Raw genomic sequence first — 18,401 nt, 5'->3', positions numbered from 1 at the left:
TGTTCATGTTGGACAGACATTTTAATTGCATTTTGTGTCTGTTAAGAGGCACAAAGACACCCTTTACGTTCATGCCCCCATAGCTGCCGTTTTAGCTGGTGGGGGGCTCTGGGCATTAACTGTAATAGTTCCGAGTTGCAAGCACCAATACGGTTCGTTTTTTTTTCTATAGACTGTTCTCACAAAGATATAATGATCAAGATAATCTTAAAAATTCACCGTAGTTGTCCTTTAATATGATAAAACAGAGCTGCGTTACTTCACATATGCATGACCCGAAGAAGCAGAAGCGGTCATCTGCGGCATAATAAAATCTCCACTGCTCTCAAGCAACTTTGTTCCGCTCCAGCGGCTTGTTTCATACAATACAGTAATGTTGATAAATCTTTAATACATTATAAAGAGATACAAAATAAATAAATACAGCTTAAAAATGTTTCACTGATACAATTATTATCTGACCGCATGCAGTCATGCATATAATTGCAACTTGCTATATTCCAATTCTTCTCATGCAAACCAGTATTTGTGTAAGGAACAGACCGAAAAGCATGTCATTCACACTTCCACATGTTTAAACCAAGTTCACCATCTTGTCTTGCACAACTTAGGCCTACTCCACAGCATAAATAAAGGAGTATGCACTCTTAATGTACTCATGAAAAAAAGGTTCTTTATTGGCTTCTATGGTTTCATTTAGAGCCTTTAATATCCATGAAACCGTTCCATTTCTCAAAAGATTCTTTATAGTGGAAAAAGCTTCTTTTTAAAATGTTCTTCACACTGGGGAAACAATTGAACTACACTGAAAGGTTTTTTGAGGAACAATTAAAAAAGGCTCTTCTGTGGCATCTAAGATGGGCCCTTTTTTGTCTTTACAGTAAAGTTGAGAGGGATTTGTCAGTCTTCATGCTTAATTGCTTGATAGATTTTCTGAAGCTCTGTCCTGCCATGAAATAGAGGATGGGGTCTATACAGCTGTTGATACTGACCAGTGGTCGCGTGGCTTTGTAAGCGTTGTTGGAGAGCCGAAGCATGTCGCAGTTCTCTTGGTCGAGGTAGCGGAAGGTGTAGTATATACTGCGGTTCACGTGAAAGGGTAGGAAGCACAACATGAAAGTCAGAAGCACAATAATGATCATCTTCACCGACTTCTGCTTGGAGAGTTTTGACATTTGTCCTCCGTCAACACCGGGTTCCTGAAGTTTCCTCACCATCAGCCCGTTGCAGACCAGCACCACCCCAAACGGTAGGACAAAGAACAGGAACATCAACACCGAACTGTAGACCAGAAAATCATTGAAGAGCTCCTTGCTGGTGGTGTCGTGACAGACCAGAACATTACCATTAAGTCTTGTCCTGGAGAAATAAAGGATCGGGGCCTGAAAAATAAGTATGATCGCCCATATTCCCACAGAGATCAAACGAGCACGACGGCCATTCATCCAGGACAAAGAGCGCACCGGGTGGCAGACGCCTAAAAACCGGTGTAGGCTGATGCAGCTGAGGAAGAGGATGCTTCCGTAGAGGTTGGTGTAGAAGAGAAAGCGAATCAGCTTACACATCGGCTCGCCAAACGGCCAGTCGTTCTCATCGGCGTAATAGTAGATCAGAAACGGAAGGGTGAGGATGTAAAGAGTGTCACAGACGTTGAGGTTGATCATGTAGATGGTGCTGGGCTTCCAGTGTTTGGTTTTAAACAAGATGATGTACAAGGCGGTGATGTTCAACCCCAGGCCGACCACAAACACCAGAGTGTAACTCACCGGGAGGAGAATGTACTTGAATTCTTCTTTTAAGGTACAACGATACACGAAACTATCATTCGTTGGCACAGTGTCGTTAAGCGTAGCCATTCTGATCCTGCAGTCAAAAAATAAGACAATGAAATCATATCTAATAGGAAGCTTAAATGTACATATTGATATTATATTATACATTCAAATTGAGACAAAAAAGCTAAATAAACTAATCAATTGTAAATTATCAATTGCATGAATGAAGCACTTGAAGTTTGCTATAAAAAACGAGTAATTGCTTTTTGATGACTAGTAGTTTTGAGAATTTAAGTATGTACCAAAGCAGGTGAGAAAAACTAATGCTCAGACAGACAGACAGACAGACAGACAGACAGATAGACAGACAGATAGATAGATAGATAGATAGATAGATAGACAGACAGACAGACAGACAGACAGACAGACAGACAGACAGACAGACAGACAGACAGACAGACAGACAGATAGATAGATAGATAGATAGATAGATAGATAGATAGATAGATAGATAGATAGATAGATAGATAGATAGATAGATAGATAGATAGATAGATAGATAGATAGATAGATAGATAGATAGATAGATAGATAGATAGATACCAATCTTTATCTACAATATTTAAATGGAACATGTGATCAGTGTTGCATCTCTCTAGGATCATAGACCACACATGCTATTCTCTAGAGGTGGTAAATGTCCACAAACTGCACACACCCATATTGATACTGTCATGCATATGGCAGACTACAAATACAAATATTCCCGGAAAGCTGTTCTCAACAGTGTCAAAGTAATTTCAAATGGCTTCTTCCAAACTCTGGGGATGCACAAATGCGCTTTTAACTAAGTACAAAATGGTTGTTCTGCTAATCATACAGCCCGGCAGCACTCTAATTTCTGCCAGAAAATAACACATCATATCGACCAATGAAGCAAATCAAGCCACAAAGAATCTTCAAAACCTCCTGAGAATTTCCTGAGAACTTCCTCTCAACAATGATGATTGCTCAATAACAGCTAATTTCACAAAAAGCCTGAACGCACTTCCCACACTCTAACAACCCCCCACCCTCCTTCTCTAGACAGACAGACAGACAGACAGACAGACAGACAGACAGACAGACAGACAGACAGACAGACAGACAGACAGATAGATAGATAGATAGATAGATAGATAGATAGATAGATAGATAGATAGATAGATAGATAGATAGATAGATAGATAGATAGATAGATAGATAGATAGATAGATAGATAGATAGATAGATAGATAGATAGATAGATAGATAGATAGATAGATAAAACATGCATATAGTATGTGTCTGTTTATGTTGTATAATTCAATACACCATCTTAACTCAACATTTCAAATGCTTTACTGTCATAACCAAAACTTTACTCAACATTTGAAATGATTTACTGTAAAAACCACTGGAGCTGTCATAACTAAAACCTGATGATCATGTTCTTCAGCATGTTTTGAGGATCTTTAAAATCATAAAGGAAGAAAATCTTTACAAATAATTATGCGATCAATGTCTTTTTATTAATGTGGTCTCAGACATTTGAGCCCCATATACGGTATATTTACAGTTATTACCAGTTTTGAACTTTATACTGCAGACTGTCTAATGTTACTTTGTTTTAGGATGAATTGTTATGTTGTAACATTCATTATATTTAAGTCAAGATGTATAGAAGAATATAATATAAATTAAATTTAATCATTATAATAATTATTTTAAAAAGATATTCCACAATGGAGGCATTTTTTAAAAATCTTTATATAGAAGTCCAATAAACATTGCATAATGAAACACATTAAATATACAGTTTTGTAAACTAGACATTTAGTAAGCAAAAAAAGTAAAGTAATATACTCACATGTGTTTTCAACAGACACTTTCAGGAATGTCCCCTCATGCCCTTCATACCTGCACAGTCCTGCTCTTCCTCTGCCTGTTCATGCTACATTTCTTCATTGTGGGCGGTACTTCTTATGTCAACACGCCTCAGCCAGCTCCCATTGGTTAGAACATCAGTCAATGACAATGACATACCAATCACTGCTGAGAGCTTCACACAACGTATGTTAAAAGTAGTGCTGTCAAATTGATTAATTGCATCTAACATAAAGGTTGTAGCTTAAAATATATACCGATCAGGAATAATATTATGAGGTAAAGTGAATAACAATGATAATTTCATAATGGCAAGTGAAAATTGTGTCCATATATGGGTGTTAGAAACAGGGAAATGGGCAAGTTTAAGGATTTGAGCGAGTTTGACAGGGGCCAAATTGTGATGACTGTCACATGACTGTCAGTATGTGCTGACTTTCAGTTTACTTGTCACATGTTCCCAGAAAGTATTAGAGACCCAGACTTGAGTAAAAGTACAAGTGCTCTATCAAAAAAGTAGAAATTCAGTAGAAAAGAGTAGAAGTCCCCTTTAAGCACCACACTTAAGTAAAAGTACAAAAGTATTCAAAAAATGTTGTTCTTAAGTATTGCAAGTCCAAAGTAAACTTAAAGTAAAAGTCCAAACGTTGTGTTATGTAGTTATTAAAGAAAGTGGTCAAAAGTTTGAACCTCATATTTCATTACCAAAAAGTTTATTTTGACTAATAGTCTAATTTTCTACCATATACAATTTAATACAATTAACTACACTTTTTAAAACAAAGTTACGCCACTGGTCCTGGGTCATCTCCAGTCCTTGTCCAGAGTCCAGTGATGTCTCCAGAACCAGCGAGGGACCACTGGCTCACTGACTTTTGGACGGAGACATCTCCATTCCCCAACCTTTGTCCTGGGACGTCTCCAGTCCTTTTCCAGTGTCCAGAGAAGACCCTGTCTCCTGTCCAGAGTCCTGTGATGCCTCCATATTTTCCAATATACGGCAGTATATTTTTGTTTCGTTAGGGCAGTGGTGGCCTTAAGCCTCTCCATGACTAGAGTCCAGTGACGGCTCCAGCGTAGCCTGAGCCACCAGCACCGCCAGGGCTTCTTGTACTCCCAGCCTCACTCTTCCACCTTCCTTATCCCTGCCTCCGCTGCTGTCAGCCCATCAGTTCCCCCTCAGTCCACCATCAGAGAGGTGTGCTCACCGTGGGTCTGCCAGTCTTCAGATCCATCATGGCTGGTGGATCTACGGTTTCCGCCTCCATGACCAGGACACCTCATCAGTGTCGCCTTAGCTCTGCAGCTCTATGGCTACATCCTGGTCTCCGCCTCCATAAGTCAGCCCCCTGAAGTCGTCACCCCTTTTCCTCCATCGGCTCCGCCCTGGTCCCTCCTGGATCCTGTGTCATCTGTCTACCCTTCACCAGAGCAAAGTTAGTCTATTTTGAGGCCATGCCTTCAGAGGAGGGGCTGTAATGTCACATGACATGATTGTCACTTTGTGTCTGCCACTTGTCTGTTTCCTTGGTTATCCTCGTTAGTTTAGTTCAGCTGTGTCCTGTTAACTCTTTCCCTGCCAGCTATTTAAAGAAAGTTGGCAGCCACTGCCAGAGTTTTTAACTATTTTCACAAAAATGTAATAGCCCATAGAATAAATATATCAATATAAAGAGCTGCTTCTTTAAAAAAAAAAAAAAAAAACACCTTTTTAGCTTAATGCATTCCTTTTTTATCAACACTTGAATATAGGTAAAATTCAGTGATACGGTGAAAGTTTAATCTTTTAACTAGCTCTGCTTCACCTTCGTTGCTCTGGTTGGTTGTAGCGCTATCCAATTGCGTGCAGAGGGAGTTTGAAAGACAACCGTTTTTCCCGCCCCTCGGATCTTGATGTGGGTCTGGCTTGTCAGGCTACTGTTATGTTAGATGTGTTGTGCAATTGCCTGTCTAGCTGTCTTTGGAGTATTTACAATTAAATTATGCTTAGAAACTGTATTGTACCTGGCTTCGTCTAGCTGCCTGCACACACGTGTGACAATGACTACACGACTGGGTCAGAGCATCTCCAAAACTGCAGCTCTAGTGGGGTGTTCCTGGTCTGCAGAGGTCATTATCTATCAAAAGTGGTCCAAGGAAGGAACAGTGGAGAACCGATGACAGGGTCACGGGAGGCCAAGGCTTAGTGATGCCGGTGGGGAGCGAAGGCTGGTCCATGTGGTCCAATGAAACAGATAAGCTATACTGTTGCTCTAATTGCTCAAGAAGTTAATGCTGGTTCTGATAGAAAGATGTCATAATACACAGTGTATTACAGTTTGTTGCGTATCGGCCGCCAAACTTCAATTTTATTAATTTATATAGCACATTTGACTGCAATTCCAATTGCCCAAAGTGCTTCACAATATCAGAGAGACATAAGCAATATATATCAAACCAATTAATACAAAGGAATTTAAAACAAATGAAGAAAAAAAGAACAAAATAGAATTCATAAAGTGAGACAAATAAAGATCAAATGAAATAAAATATAATAAATGTATCAAGAAATGATCTCTAAACATTGTCTTTTCTCAACAAACGCTAAATTAAAAAGATCCGTTTTCAACTAACACTCAAAGTTCAAAGCAAAGGGAGATATTTTCTTTTACAGAAATGGCTTTTTAAGGACTACAAACCCTGGCCCAAGGAACATGCAATTTGGACATCTTCATCCGGTTCAAAAGTGTCAAATATGCAAAAGGTCCTGGAAAACTGAAGAATGTGCGGGACTTGGAGGATTTATCAGAAGACCATTGAGCAGTTTAACTGTTCAGGACAAACAAGGGACTCATGAACAACAATCAAAATAATAATAATAATAATAATAATAATAATAATAATAATAATAATAATAATAATAATAATAATAATAATACATGAATCTTAAAAAATGGGTCATCCAGGGAACGAGGGGGGGGGGGGGGGGGGGGTTCTTGTGGACTACATGTAAACATCTTGCATGTAAAATATTGTATTCAGGACAGTACTAAAAAAAAGGTAACATGCATTTTGTATGATCTCACTTATTTTGTTAAAATTACTTCATTACATTAAAATTACTTAATTCACAGATTCTGCAAGTTGTATGAAAACTTTTGAGCAAGAGTATTATATATATATATATATATATATATATATATATATATATATATATATATATATATATATATATATACATACAGCTCTGGAAAAAATTAAGAGACAACTATACATTGATTTGATTTCTCAATGTTAAGTGGTCTCTATTTTTTTATATATATACATACATACATAAAAACTTTTATATTACATGCTATTATTCATGATTAATCGATTTGACAGCACTGGATAAAAGTAAAATTAGTTCAAACTGTTCCACCAGCTATTGGTTGAGCCAGAAATTGACAGTTAGACCAGTTTGGAATGGAGAATAAACTGTACTGCCAACTGCAGAATATACTGCCAACTATTTAAATAAATATTATGTAAAACAAATGTTTCAAAAATGCTACATTATGATCTCTTTATAAATTATTTTAAAATATGCATACTGTCATACATTGTATACTGTGACAATTAGGCTAGTATAGTATGCTATTACAATCATAGCATAGAGAAATTTCAATCTGTGCCCATTTATATCGTATCCATTCCAAAATAGCCTATGCAAGATTACAATAAGTGTGTATTCATAATAGACTGAAAATATTAGCCTATGCCAAAGAAGCCTGGTGGTATATGGGTTTTTATGAATCTGTGTATGCTTTTTTCAGCTTAATTTATGCAACTGATGAGAAGTTTGTGAAATTAAAACACTATTCCAAAACCCAACAAAATATGTTTTCTTTGAAATATTTTGATAAGAGGAATAAAACAAAGAAACACCTGGATTGTTTTTAATACATTTTATATTACAACAGTGCACACCAGGAACACAACAAAAATGACAACATCCACCTAAACCAAAGTAGCAAAATTATTTGAACTTCGCCCTTATGTTAACTTATTTGTTATAAAACAATCTAATAAGATTTCCATCTTATATATATATATATATATATATATATATATATATATATATATATATATATATATATATATATATATATATATATATATATATATATATATATATATATATATATATATAGCTTAATTTTTACATAGTTATGAATTGTAGAGCAATGCCAAATGTGTTCAGCGTCCAGGATATCATAACCAAACCTTCAATATGCAGTCACCACCGGCTATTTGAACTAAGTGCAAATGCCAATAGATGCTATTTGCACTAAGTCTATCGCACTATTTGCAAATGTTTGTTAGATGCTATTTACACATTGAAGAGAGTCATGTAGAATTAAACATGTTTGGTGACAACTGGTGACATTTGAGATAAACAGATTTCACGGTAAGGGAACATTTTTAACAGTAAGAAAAAAGTAGGTTTAAAGTTTGTTTACAGAACATCACAATTATATATTTTATGAGAACAGATATAAACATTTTATTTTATTTTCAGAATTACTTTTTTCCCCAAACCTAATTACTATAGTTACCATGTTCTGAACGTCACATCCTTGTTGCAGTCTGTAAGTTTTGCCTTTTTGTTGCCATCTCTGTTTGAAACCTGGAATTGCAGTTATTTGCGGAATGATTCTTTATGTGGTTTGCGCATCGTCACTAGCCTAGAAATCTAGACGCACCCTAGCAGCAGCAAATGTAATTTGCTGCCAGGGCAGGCTTGCGAGCTTGAAAAACCAAACTCTAGTCAGGCCAATCACATCGTTTACAGAGTCAGTGGGCGGGCTTCAGAATCACAGAACACAGAATCAGATCCTCTGGCTTAAAGGGCACACACAGTCAATCTAATGTCAATCTTCAGTACCATCTTTAGTATATTTATAATAATCCAATATACATTGACAAAACAAAAAATATATACAGTATATTTATAAAAGACAGATATGCTGTACCGAGTCTTTCTGAATAAAAAAGAGCGGCTGGAGACATTTCATGTGGGTGGAGCTAAAGTGCCACTATCGCGGTCAGCTGTTGCATTGAACACGTTCTGAAAACGCGAAAAAAACATTGTCCTAATTAAACCCTAGCCATCAATCAAATTCAGCCATATATGATCCCCTAGCCTGGATGCCAGCCGAACTCAGCCCCGCCCACAGCATTTGAGCTCGGGCAGTCTGGTCTGGACTTGAACCAAAGAGGAGTAATTATGCCCGAACAGAAACTTTTTGGACCAATGAAATTGTCAGGGCGGGCTTTAGACGATGGTGATTAACAGTAACGTAATCATCCACGTCATCAAAGGCACTTGGGTTTAATTTGTTCTAATCCTAAATGGAGAGCTTGTTTGTATATGCATTCACCTTCACTATTTCTCTCAGAAATGATGATTGTGTTGGTAAGTACTCTGTGTATACTTAAATTCTTTTTCTTTTTCTTTACAATACCGGCAAAGATCGTTTACACTCATCTTTTTCTTTAAACGTTACTTATTCCAGTATGTGTGCAGACAGGGTTGCCGAGTTTTAACAACAAAACCCGCCCAATAGCTTTTTAACCTTCAACCCACGGTCATGGAAAACAACCTGCCGGAAAACCGCAGACTTGGCAACACAGTGCAGTTGAGCTCTGTTGACATTTGACAACTAACTTTATGCGTTGCTCCGTTGCTCTGATTGGTTGTAGGTCTATCCAATTGGGTTTTTCCTGGTTCGGTTAAAACACGCCCCATAATTACAGCCCAATGGTTTCAGACTCATATTCTGACTAGAGTATGATCACGTCAGGCTAATGATCCCCCACTCCACCCTCTGTATTTATTTTCAGGCATGTATATCTTGTTTATTTTTTCACACTGAAAGTTGATTTATTGATTTATTTATTTTTGTTTTAAGCAAGAAAAACTTATTTAATTCAAGATATATTCTCTAAAAACAATTTTGTAAGGCTTATTTACAGGACTAACAACCGCAATCTTCAACCAGATTTGAAAATCATTTCCAGCTGAAATATGTTTTTTTCTGTGTTAAAATATCCTGCTTTCCTATCCCAGGTTAAAATGCAGAGAGATAGGCCATGATGATAAATCAAATGCTGAAATAATAAATACAATTCTCAACATTTACATTTAACTTAGATTTCAAATCCCAATTCACAAATTCCTTTACTTTGCTAAAAAAAAAAAAAAAATCACTGAATATCACTGAAATTAAAATCACACACCCCTCTGTGTAGACATGGTAGAAAATCAAACAACCTTGAAATGAAACACCTGTGAAACACCCATGTACAACCTCTCCTTTTCTATCAAAGTTTTTTTTTTTTAAATGTATGTATTGTGTCATGTATTAGTTTTCCCTATTTAAGCTTATTTTATTATTAATAGCCTATGCTATTTTATTATTTATTAATGGTTTGAATTAGCTTTTATTTTTATCTTTTCATTTTTTATATTTTAAGTGTAGCTATAATTTCTTTTATTCCAGTTATAGTTTTAGAAATTGTAGTAATGTATTGCATGTAATATATTTAATATTACTTTACGCTTTAGGCTACTCCCTTTGTCCCACTGAAGGCACATAAAGACTCTCTCTGATTTTATTCATCCTGGAACTGAACCAAAGTCAGTTAGTGGAAATGCCTTGGCTTTGTGCTGGTAATAACCGTTCCGACACACCTCTTTTCAAAACTTAATGAAAACTTAATTAGCCTATATATAGGCTATATTGTCACTTTGAAAGGTTTCTTACAGAAGCAGAGTTAACTTCCCCACCAGTGTGTCAGTTATGCAGAATGAAAAGACCTCACTGGTCAAAGAGCAGATTATATATAGCGACATGGTCTTCACCATATCGTCCTTTGAAAGGGTCACAAGGTCCTTCTATTTATACAACACCAAATGGTTCCATATTAAGGTGCAGTCACATTTACTGTGGCCCAGCGAAATCCAAATAGGAATGTTCAGTGCGTTCGAAATGCAGATTTCACTTGTGTTCAGTTTGGTCCCGCGAATTCACTGCGTTGTCCAACAGAAAGCTTGATTTGAACGTGACTTCTGTGTGAGCTATGCTTTATACATCTTGACGCTATTGACGATGGATGTTTGCCCGGCGAAAATGTGTCAATGTGACCACTCATTTTGTACATTTTTCTATTTCAGAGACTCCAAATGGAGTCTTTATTTCCATCAACAACGATGATTGTTATTCATCAAATTTTGCTTCCCCGAGTGTGGCCCTGTCATGGCCAACCCAAAATCCTTTGTAAGTAGTCTGAGATATTTTATTTTTGCTCTTTCACATTATAAAGAGGTTGATGGTGATTTCATTTTTTCCGATCTTGCATTAGCTTTCTTGTTCTTGATGCTTTTTCTGAAGCCCTGTCCTGCCATGAAGTAGAGGATGGGGTCGATGCAGCTGTTTGCGCTGGCTAGAGGTCGCGTGACCTTGTAGGCCATGCTGGCGTACTCCAGCATCGAGCAGCTCACCTGTTTGTCGAGGTAGCGGAAGGTGTAGTATATACTGCGGTTCACATGGAAAGGCAAGAAGCACAACATGAAAGTCAGAAGCACAATAATGATCATCTTCACCGACTTCTGCTTAAAGCGTTGTGACATTGGTCCTCCCCCAACACCGGGTTCCTGAAGTTTCCTCACCATCAGCCCGTTGCAGACCAGCACCACCCCAAACGGTAGGACAAAGAGCAGGAACATCACCACCGAACTGTAGACCAGAAAATCATTGAAGAGCTCCTTGCTGGTGGTGTCGTAGCAAACCCGTATGTCACCATTGTTTTTCATCCTGGAGAAATAAAGGATCGGGGCCTGAAAGATCAGCATTGTCGCCCATATTCCCACAGAGATCAAACGAGCGCGACGGCCATTCATCCAGGACAAAGAGCGCACCGGGTGGCAGACGCCTAAAAACCGGTGTAGGCTGATGCAGCTGAGGAAGAGGATGCTTCCGTAGAGGTTGGTGTAGAAGAGAAAGCGAATCAGCTTACACATCGGCTCGCCAAACGGCCAGTCGTTCTCATCGGCGTAATAGTAGATCAGAAACGGAAGGGTGAGGATGTAAAGAGTGTCACAGACGTTGAGGTTGATCATGTAGATGGTGCTGGGCTTCCAGTGTTTGGTTTTAAACAAGATGATGTACATGGCGGTGATGTTCAACCCCAGGCCGACCACAAACACCAGAGTGTAACTCACCGGGAGGAGAATGTACTTGAAGTTCTCATTAAAAACACAGTGATACTGATTGCTGCCATTGGTTGTGCCAGTAGTGTTAAATATTGCCATTCTGATCTAAATCTATCAGAGAAAAAGACAATGAAATCAATCATATGAAAACAATGAGACTATGGACCAAACACATTTTGAACACCTTAGTTTAGGGCCCAATTCTCACTATTAACTAGTTGCTATTAGCGTGCATATGATATTAGCTGTTTATTAGTACTTATAAGCACATATTAATGCCTTATTCTGCAAGGCCATATTCTATATTCCTTAATCCTACCAATACCTAAACTTAACAACTGCCTTACTAGATATTAATAAGCAGTAGTTAATTAGGTGTTTGTTGAGGCAAAAAAATTGTAGTTAATAGTTAATAGTGAGAATTGGACTCTAATCTAAAGTGTGACCAAATTTCACAATACTTTTTTTAATAAAATATATATATATATATATTTTCAATAAAATATATATTTTTTTTATAAAATTTTATAATTTGACATTACGTCAACATAGTAATTTTGGTGTAAGTATTCTTTTAAATGTATTTATTATCTGCTATACTTAAAAAAATGGCAGTTTATAACAATTTGCATCAAATTGATTAATTTTATTTAAAGGTGCACTATGTAGTATTTTTTCAGTAAAATATCCAAAAACCACTAGGCTTATATATTTTGTTCAGTTGAGTACTTACAATATCCCAAATGTTTCCAGCTATTTGTAAATTGTGAGAAAATTGCTATTTTAACCAATGAACCGGATGTTGAGAGAGGTGCAAGATAAAAAATAAAGCATTTTGATTTGAATGATTTTAGCGTGTGTGATTTATCGCGGGCACGGGTCGAATCTGGGCGGTTGCGGATTTAATTTTGATATTTTCATGGGTCACTGGTCGGATCTGGTGCTAAACCTTGCGGGTACGGGCTGGGGGCGGGTCTCCAAAAATGGATGAAGATGAAGTAAAAGTAAAGTTGGTGAGTGGAGTGAGTATATGAAATTGTTGACAACGAGTCTTTAAAAGGCACTTTAGCCTATTTCATTAGCCCATTCATGATGCTGTTGATGTTGAGAGAGGTGCAAGATAAAAAATAAAGCATTTTAATTTGAATGATTTTAGCGTGTGTGATTTATCGCGGGCACGGGTCAGGTAACGGGCCAAATATTAACGGATCTGGGCGGTTGCGGATTTAATTTTGATATTTTTATGGGTCACTGGTCGGATCTGGTGCTAAACCTTGCGGGTACGGGCTGGGGCGGGTCTCCAAAAATGGACCCGTGCAGGACTCTGAGGTGAAGACCACATTGTCCCTAGATGCTGCACTCAAACTTTGCGTCATCAAACTACGCCTTTGTTTAGAATAGGCGCCCTCCAGTGGACGGAAAATTGCATAGTGCACCTTTAAATAATCATATTTTCAGTAATCGATATTGAAAAATAATTTTGGTAACATTTTTTTAATCACTTTTTACATATAGTTATATGTATTTACCATAGTAATACCAATAAATGATGGATAATGCAACTAACCCTAAACCAAACCCTTAGCTTACCATAACCCTACATAAGTACAGTAAATTAACCATACTATGTTTTAATAGTTACGTTTATTTCAATCTTTAGAAACAGCATAAATCTGTTCAATGTGAAAACAATTAATTTTCAAAATATTATGAAACTTAATCCAACTTAATCCAAAGTTGGAAACAACTAAATTAAATGCTACATTTTGCAACTGTAAAACCGTCAAGATGTCTAGAATTGCTATGTTCCAGTAGTTTGAGTCATATATGTAATTTGATGCTGATATACATCTAGAGCAAATATTGGAGGAACAGCTGAGGAAATTCTTAGCAAGTTTTGAACTACTTTCTGGCTTTATTTTATTTTTTTTATCTTTATTTATCTTTATTTTATGTTTTGTATAATGTCGTATAAGGAGTGTGATTACCAGAACAATCTTTTAGTGCTACTTCAAAAGCTCGTGTTCTGCCTTGGGCTTTGAAAAACAGCAATAAAATACTTGGAAACGCTCGGTTAACAACACACGGTTAGTTAAAAAACTTGTATGCTGATATCTTTTACAAAATACCTGTCAAAATTCTGACCTCTATTTTGAAAATGTTTGCATTTCAATTACATATAAAATGTTAAAAAGTTATGACTGAACTCAATGTAATGCATATTTGTCAGTCATATATAAATGAAATGAAGTAAGATTTCTGTAATGTAGCACTAATAAACAAAATGCAACCAGGTTTTTATTTATCAATAAACCAAATTTGTATTAATCTCATTTATTTTAACTTATTAAATATAGCTGGGTCTACAGCATCATTTTACAATCTAGCAAATCAAATAAAAATCAAATAAAAACTCATTTGTATTTAACATAATCCTCATTTAGTACATTGCAGACATACACAATTAAAAGAAAGATTTTTTGTTAAAGTAACTCACGTATATACTTTCATTGGGTCCTTCAGCAATGTAACCAACAGTTGTGTCTACTTTATGCTGCCTACCTACATCGACCTGCTTTGGGTTTACCTCTGCCAGTTTATACTGCATTTCTTCACTGTGTGTGTATTTGTGTGTGTGTGTGTGTGTGTGTGTGTTTACATGTCTCAACCTGCTCTCATAGGCTATGGCATCAGCCAATATTATGTCAGTCATTCAGAGAGACTCACATAACATGCCAGAATGGAGGGAGGGTTACCTGAATGAGGAAAGACTGAATGAGACCACACCTGTTTATCAAGACTTTCAATAATCTATTTCAAATGTCAAGTTAGAGTTATACTTGTTAGTAAAAATAAGTATACTTCATGTTCATTTTATTAACCTTAGTAAAGTAAAGTTTAAGTATATTTAAGTAACTTTAACTTTATTTTGTGAGTGTACTAATACAAATGAAACTGGCCTGGACTTTTTTGTATAAAAGTACTTTCTACTTTAAGTGTAACAGTAGTAAACTTTAAGCAGCTATATAAATACAACATTTTTTGTTTACTGCAACTATACTGTGTGTGTGTGTGTGTGTGTATATATATATATATATATATATATATATATATATATATATATATATATATATATATATGTGTGTGTGTGTGTGTATGTGTGTGTGTGTGTGTGTGTGTGTGTGTGTGTGTGTGTGTGTGTGTGTGTGTTACTAATTAGAATTAGATTTTGTTATATACTTGCAATATAACATACCTTTAACTGTCTGTAATTTAATTCATTCATTCTAGCTTTATGCATATTTTTTTATCAACACTGTGGGCAAATATCTATATTTTTTGTGTTATTCTGGTTGAAAGTCTCCTCATATCCTGATATCAATCTCTATGCTTAACAGCCTAAATGTATTGTTATAAATATATCGTCTGTGGAAGGCTGAGGACCATAAAATGTTTGTTCAGTCACTTAATTTGGTCCAATTTAATGTCATTTGAAGGGAGGGTGGGATACTTTTGATGCTAGCAGGCTAAAATTAGCATTTCCCAGATTACCTATTGCACCGTCAAGCAAACAAGCTGAGAAAATCACACTTTTGTGTTAAGACTACAGATCTGATTCAGAACTTCACAGTTTCCTCTTCCCACTTCGACATTTCATTCAGAAACATTAGGCAGTTTTGAACTTATATATGCTATTTAATGTTTGATGAGCATGTTATTTTACCTTTGCATAAGCAATCTAAGCACTTGTTTCATCTTCATCTGTGTTTTGATGCAGAGATTCGGTACTCTTTCAGAAATTAGAAATTGTTTAATAGCGCCCCCTACTGTATAACACTGAAAACATGGATAGCTGGAAAATTCAGTCAATGGCGGGGATAGCAGGCCTAAATTTTAAAGTAAATTCCTATGTTACCAGTGGACTGCCCTACACAAAAGTTCAGACACTCAGAATTAGGAACATATCTGTTTTCTTTATAAATCAGTATTTTCCAACAAAGTTTAAAAGGCCGTGTGTAATAGGCTAGTCAACCAAAAGAGCAAACACAAGCCAAGTATTTAGAATTATATTTTTTAAGTATATTTCGATCAAAAGACAAGTAGGCCAATTTTTTTTTTCTGTCAGTATTGTCACTTAAGTGAAATTTTAAGTATATTTCTGAGCAGTGCATAAAAAGTAGACAAAGTAGACTTTCTTATTTTTTTAGTAAAACGTATACTAATATTAGCACACTTGAATAAACTTCTTTTTCGTAAGGGAATGGTTCCTGCCAAAGAACATGAACATTCTGCCTAACACCTTTGTGTTTTGCAGAACACAAAATACATTAAAGCTTTGGAAGGAAATTAGGGACAAATGTTACATTTTGCTATTCATCTAATAAACTTATTATTGGATTTATCTGCACTAACAACTTAAAAACTACCATGCTTTGCATCATGCATGTTTCAGAATAGTGCCCTTGGCAAGAACCCTGCAGAGTTTGGCAAAGGAGAAAGGCGTATGCTAATTATCAATAATTAACGTCTTGGCAACAGTACTGTGAAGAGAATTTTTACACAGCCCGAAAGAAACTGGAAATTAATTTGTCAGGAAATTTTCTTTGAAAAGGGGATTCTAACACTGTTTTAACGTTATGTTGTTCTAGTATTTGTTATCTAATAAAGTCTGACTTCATATTAAAAGTAAATATGGCTTTACTAAAACCATTTTGTTTAGATGTTACCACATGAAGCAAATTGTTTGTGTTTCTGGATAACCACTTACTTACAGTGTAAATACAACAAAATATTCTGCCCACTGGCAAAACCTAATCTCCTGAATAAATGAAATTAATGCAAAACCACCAAAACATCTGGGCTTTGTACTGACCTGTTCCTTCTTAGCTCTCAGGTTGACCTTCGCAGTTCCAATGCAATCCAAGCTTCATCAGATTTGCATCCGTGAGGTCTGTGAGCTTTCTTATGCGACTCAAAGAAAGAACAAAAGGCAAAGTGTTCGATTGCTGTCTGACTTGCCTCACAAAACTGAATTAATTATTACCCTGAGTCAGAAGAGTTATGAACCTGAGCTAAACTTTATTTCGTCAGTCTCTGCACGTACAACAAATGTTTGGGCACACTTGACTGAATTTATGTTTTCCATGATCTTAAACTCTATTTGCTTTCTGGTGCAATTCGTGTTGCATACAATGTACATTTGAATTACGTATGCATTTATTTTCTTTTAAAATAAACATTGGAGTGAATAGTGAAGGAAAATCACCGCCCAGCGTGCATATAGGTCCTTCACTAGTTTTTAAAGGCATTCAGCTCATGAAGTTAGTTGATAAATGTCCAAAGTAAGCAAAGCTGGTATCTCGAGTTGACAAAGGAGAAACTAAAAGAGTTTTCATTTGTGTCACGTTTTGATCACTACATTTTTTTCCATACATCCATACATCAGTTTTTATTACATTTCATTATTCTAACAGTTTTGACTGCTTTTTAAAGATGTATTCTCTCTTTCAGTACTTTCTTCCACTGTGACACGTCTCGTCATTTTCCGAGAGAATTACATAGTGAAATAAGAATAAACTCTAAAAGAATAAAAATTTAAATAAATGGGAGGTTTAGTATTATGCATGATTGTGTAACATCCAAAGCATGTGGTTTTATAGGATATATGTTGCCTATGGCTATTATTCTGTTCTTCCTATATCCTTCTATATCAGTCTTATTAATTCCAGAACTGTTTGTCTGTCTTTCTATAGTTCTTTTATTTATCTAAGCCTTTAAAAACCACTTCAGTCAAAAATGAAATAACGATATGGAGTGAATGCTCTCTTTGCATATAGTATAAGTTCATAAAATACTATCACTATTACTTTAAACCCACAAAATCCCAGCCTAAGCCCATTCAGAAGTAGGCTACCAGTAGCAACTTAAATACATAGGAGCCTGACGAAAAAGCTAATTTTAAAGAGAAACTTTTGCATCTAAAGTCTTCATCTATCTATCTATCTATCTATCTATCTATCTATCTATCTATCTATCTATCTATCTATCTATCTATCTATCTATCTATCTATCTATCTATCTATCTATCTATCTATCTATCTATCTATCTATCTATCTATCTATCTATCTAATTTTATCAATCTATTATTTCCGCAACTCTGACAGAAGTAAATAAAAATGTCTTATGTTTTCATCCTGAGTATAAAGAATAATTCGAATTGCGAAATTTACTAGCTTTACTATGGCGAAGACCTAGTTTATGAATATTAATGAACTCGTTTCGACGTTGGCGCATTCTTGGATTGTCCAATCAAACAACTCAATTAATTATAAAATAACCAGCTGACTGTTGCCCACGCACCATTGGCGGCCAATCAGGTACGCCTAGTGAGCGAACGTCCCGTTACGTAATTAATATTCATGAGCAAAGCCTTCGCCGTAGTAGGGTTCGTATAGCGGGGTTCGGTGTGTCCGGTCCGGGGCGC

The 18,401-nt window shown here is 36.1% G+C and overlaps 2 protein-coding genes across 4 annotated transcripts; both read right to left on the bottom strand.

The window, feature by feature from the left end:
* Positions 1 to 123: 123 nt before the first annotated feature.
* LOC137043334 (P2Y purinoceptor 2-like) lies at positions 124 to 3,733 on the bottom strand. Its single transcript, XM_067419588.1, has 2 exons — positions 3,664 to 3,733; positions 124 to 1,863 (listed from the first exon to the last, which is right to left on the bottom strand). Coding segments are annotated over exons 1-2 (990 nt in total). The 5' UTR covers positions 3,666 to 3,733; the 3' UTR covers positions 124 to 875.
* A 4,794-nt stretch (positions 3,734 to 8,527) lies between these two features.
* Positions 8,528 to 16,925, bottom strand: LOC137043318 (P2Y purinoceptor 2-like). 3 transcript variants are annotated; one of them, XM_067419559.1, is made up of 2 exons: positions 16,790 to 16,925; positions 8,528 to 12,027 (listed from the first exon to the last, which is right to left on the bottom strand). In XM_067419559.1, exon 2 carries the CDS (start codon positions 12,013 to 12,015, stop codon positions 11,020 to 11,022), a length of 996 nt encoding a protein of 331 aa, XP_067275660.1. In that variant the 5' UTR covers positions 12,016 to 12,027; positions 16,790 to 16,925; the 3' UTR covers positions 8,528 to 11,019. The 3 variants fall into 3 exon arrangements, with proteins under 3 accessions (XP_067275660.1, XP_067275662.1, XP_067275661.1); XM_067419561.1 differs by lacking the exon at positions 16,790 to 16,925 and adding an exon at positions 15,641 to 15,690; XM_067419560.1 differs by lacking the exon at positions 16,790 to 16,925 and adding an exon at positions 14,414 to 14,522.
* Positions 16,926 to 18,401: the final 1,476 nt, after the last annotated feature.

The sequence above is a fragment of the Pseudorasbora parva genome, chromosome 16 (assembly GCF_024679245.1).
Source record: "Pseudorasbora parva isolate DD20220531a chromosome 16, ASM2467924v1, whole genome shotgun sequence".
NCBI lineage: Eukaryota > Metazoa > Chordata > Actinopteri > Cypriniformes > Gobionidae > Pseudorasbora > Pseudorasbora parva.
The sequence above is the reverse complement of the archived record's forward strand: the minus strand, read 5'-3'. Positions and strand labels throughout refer to the sequence as shown.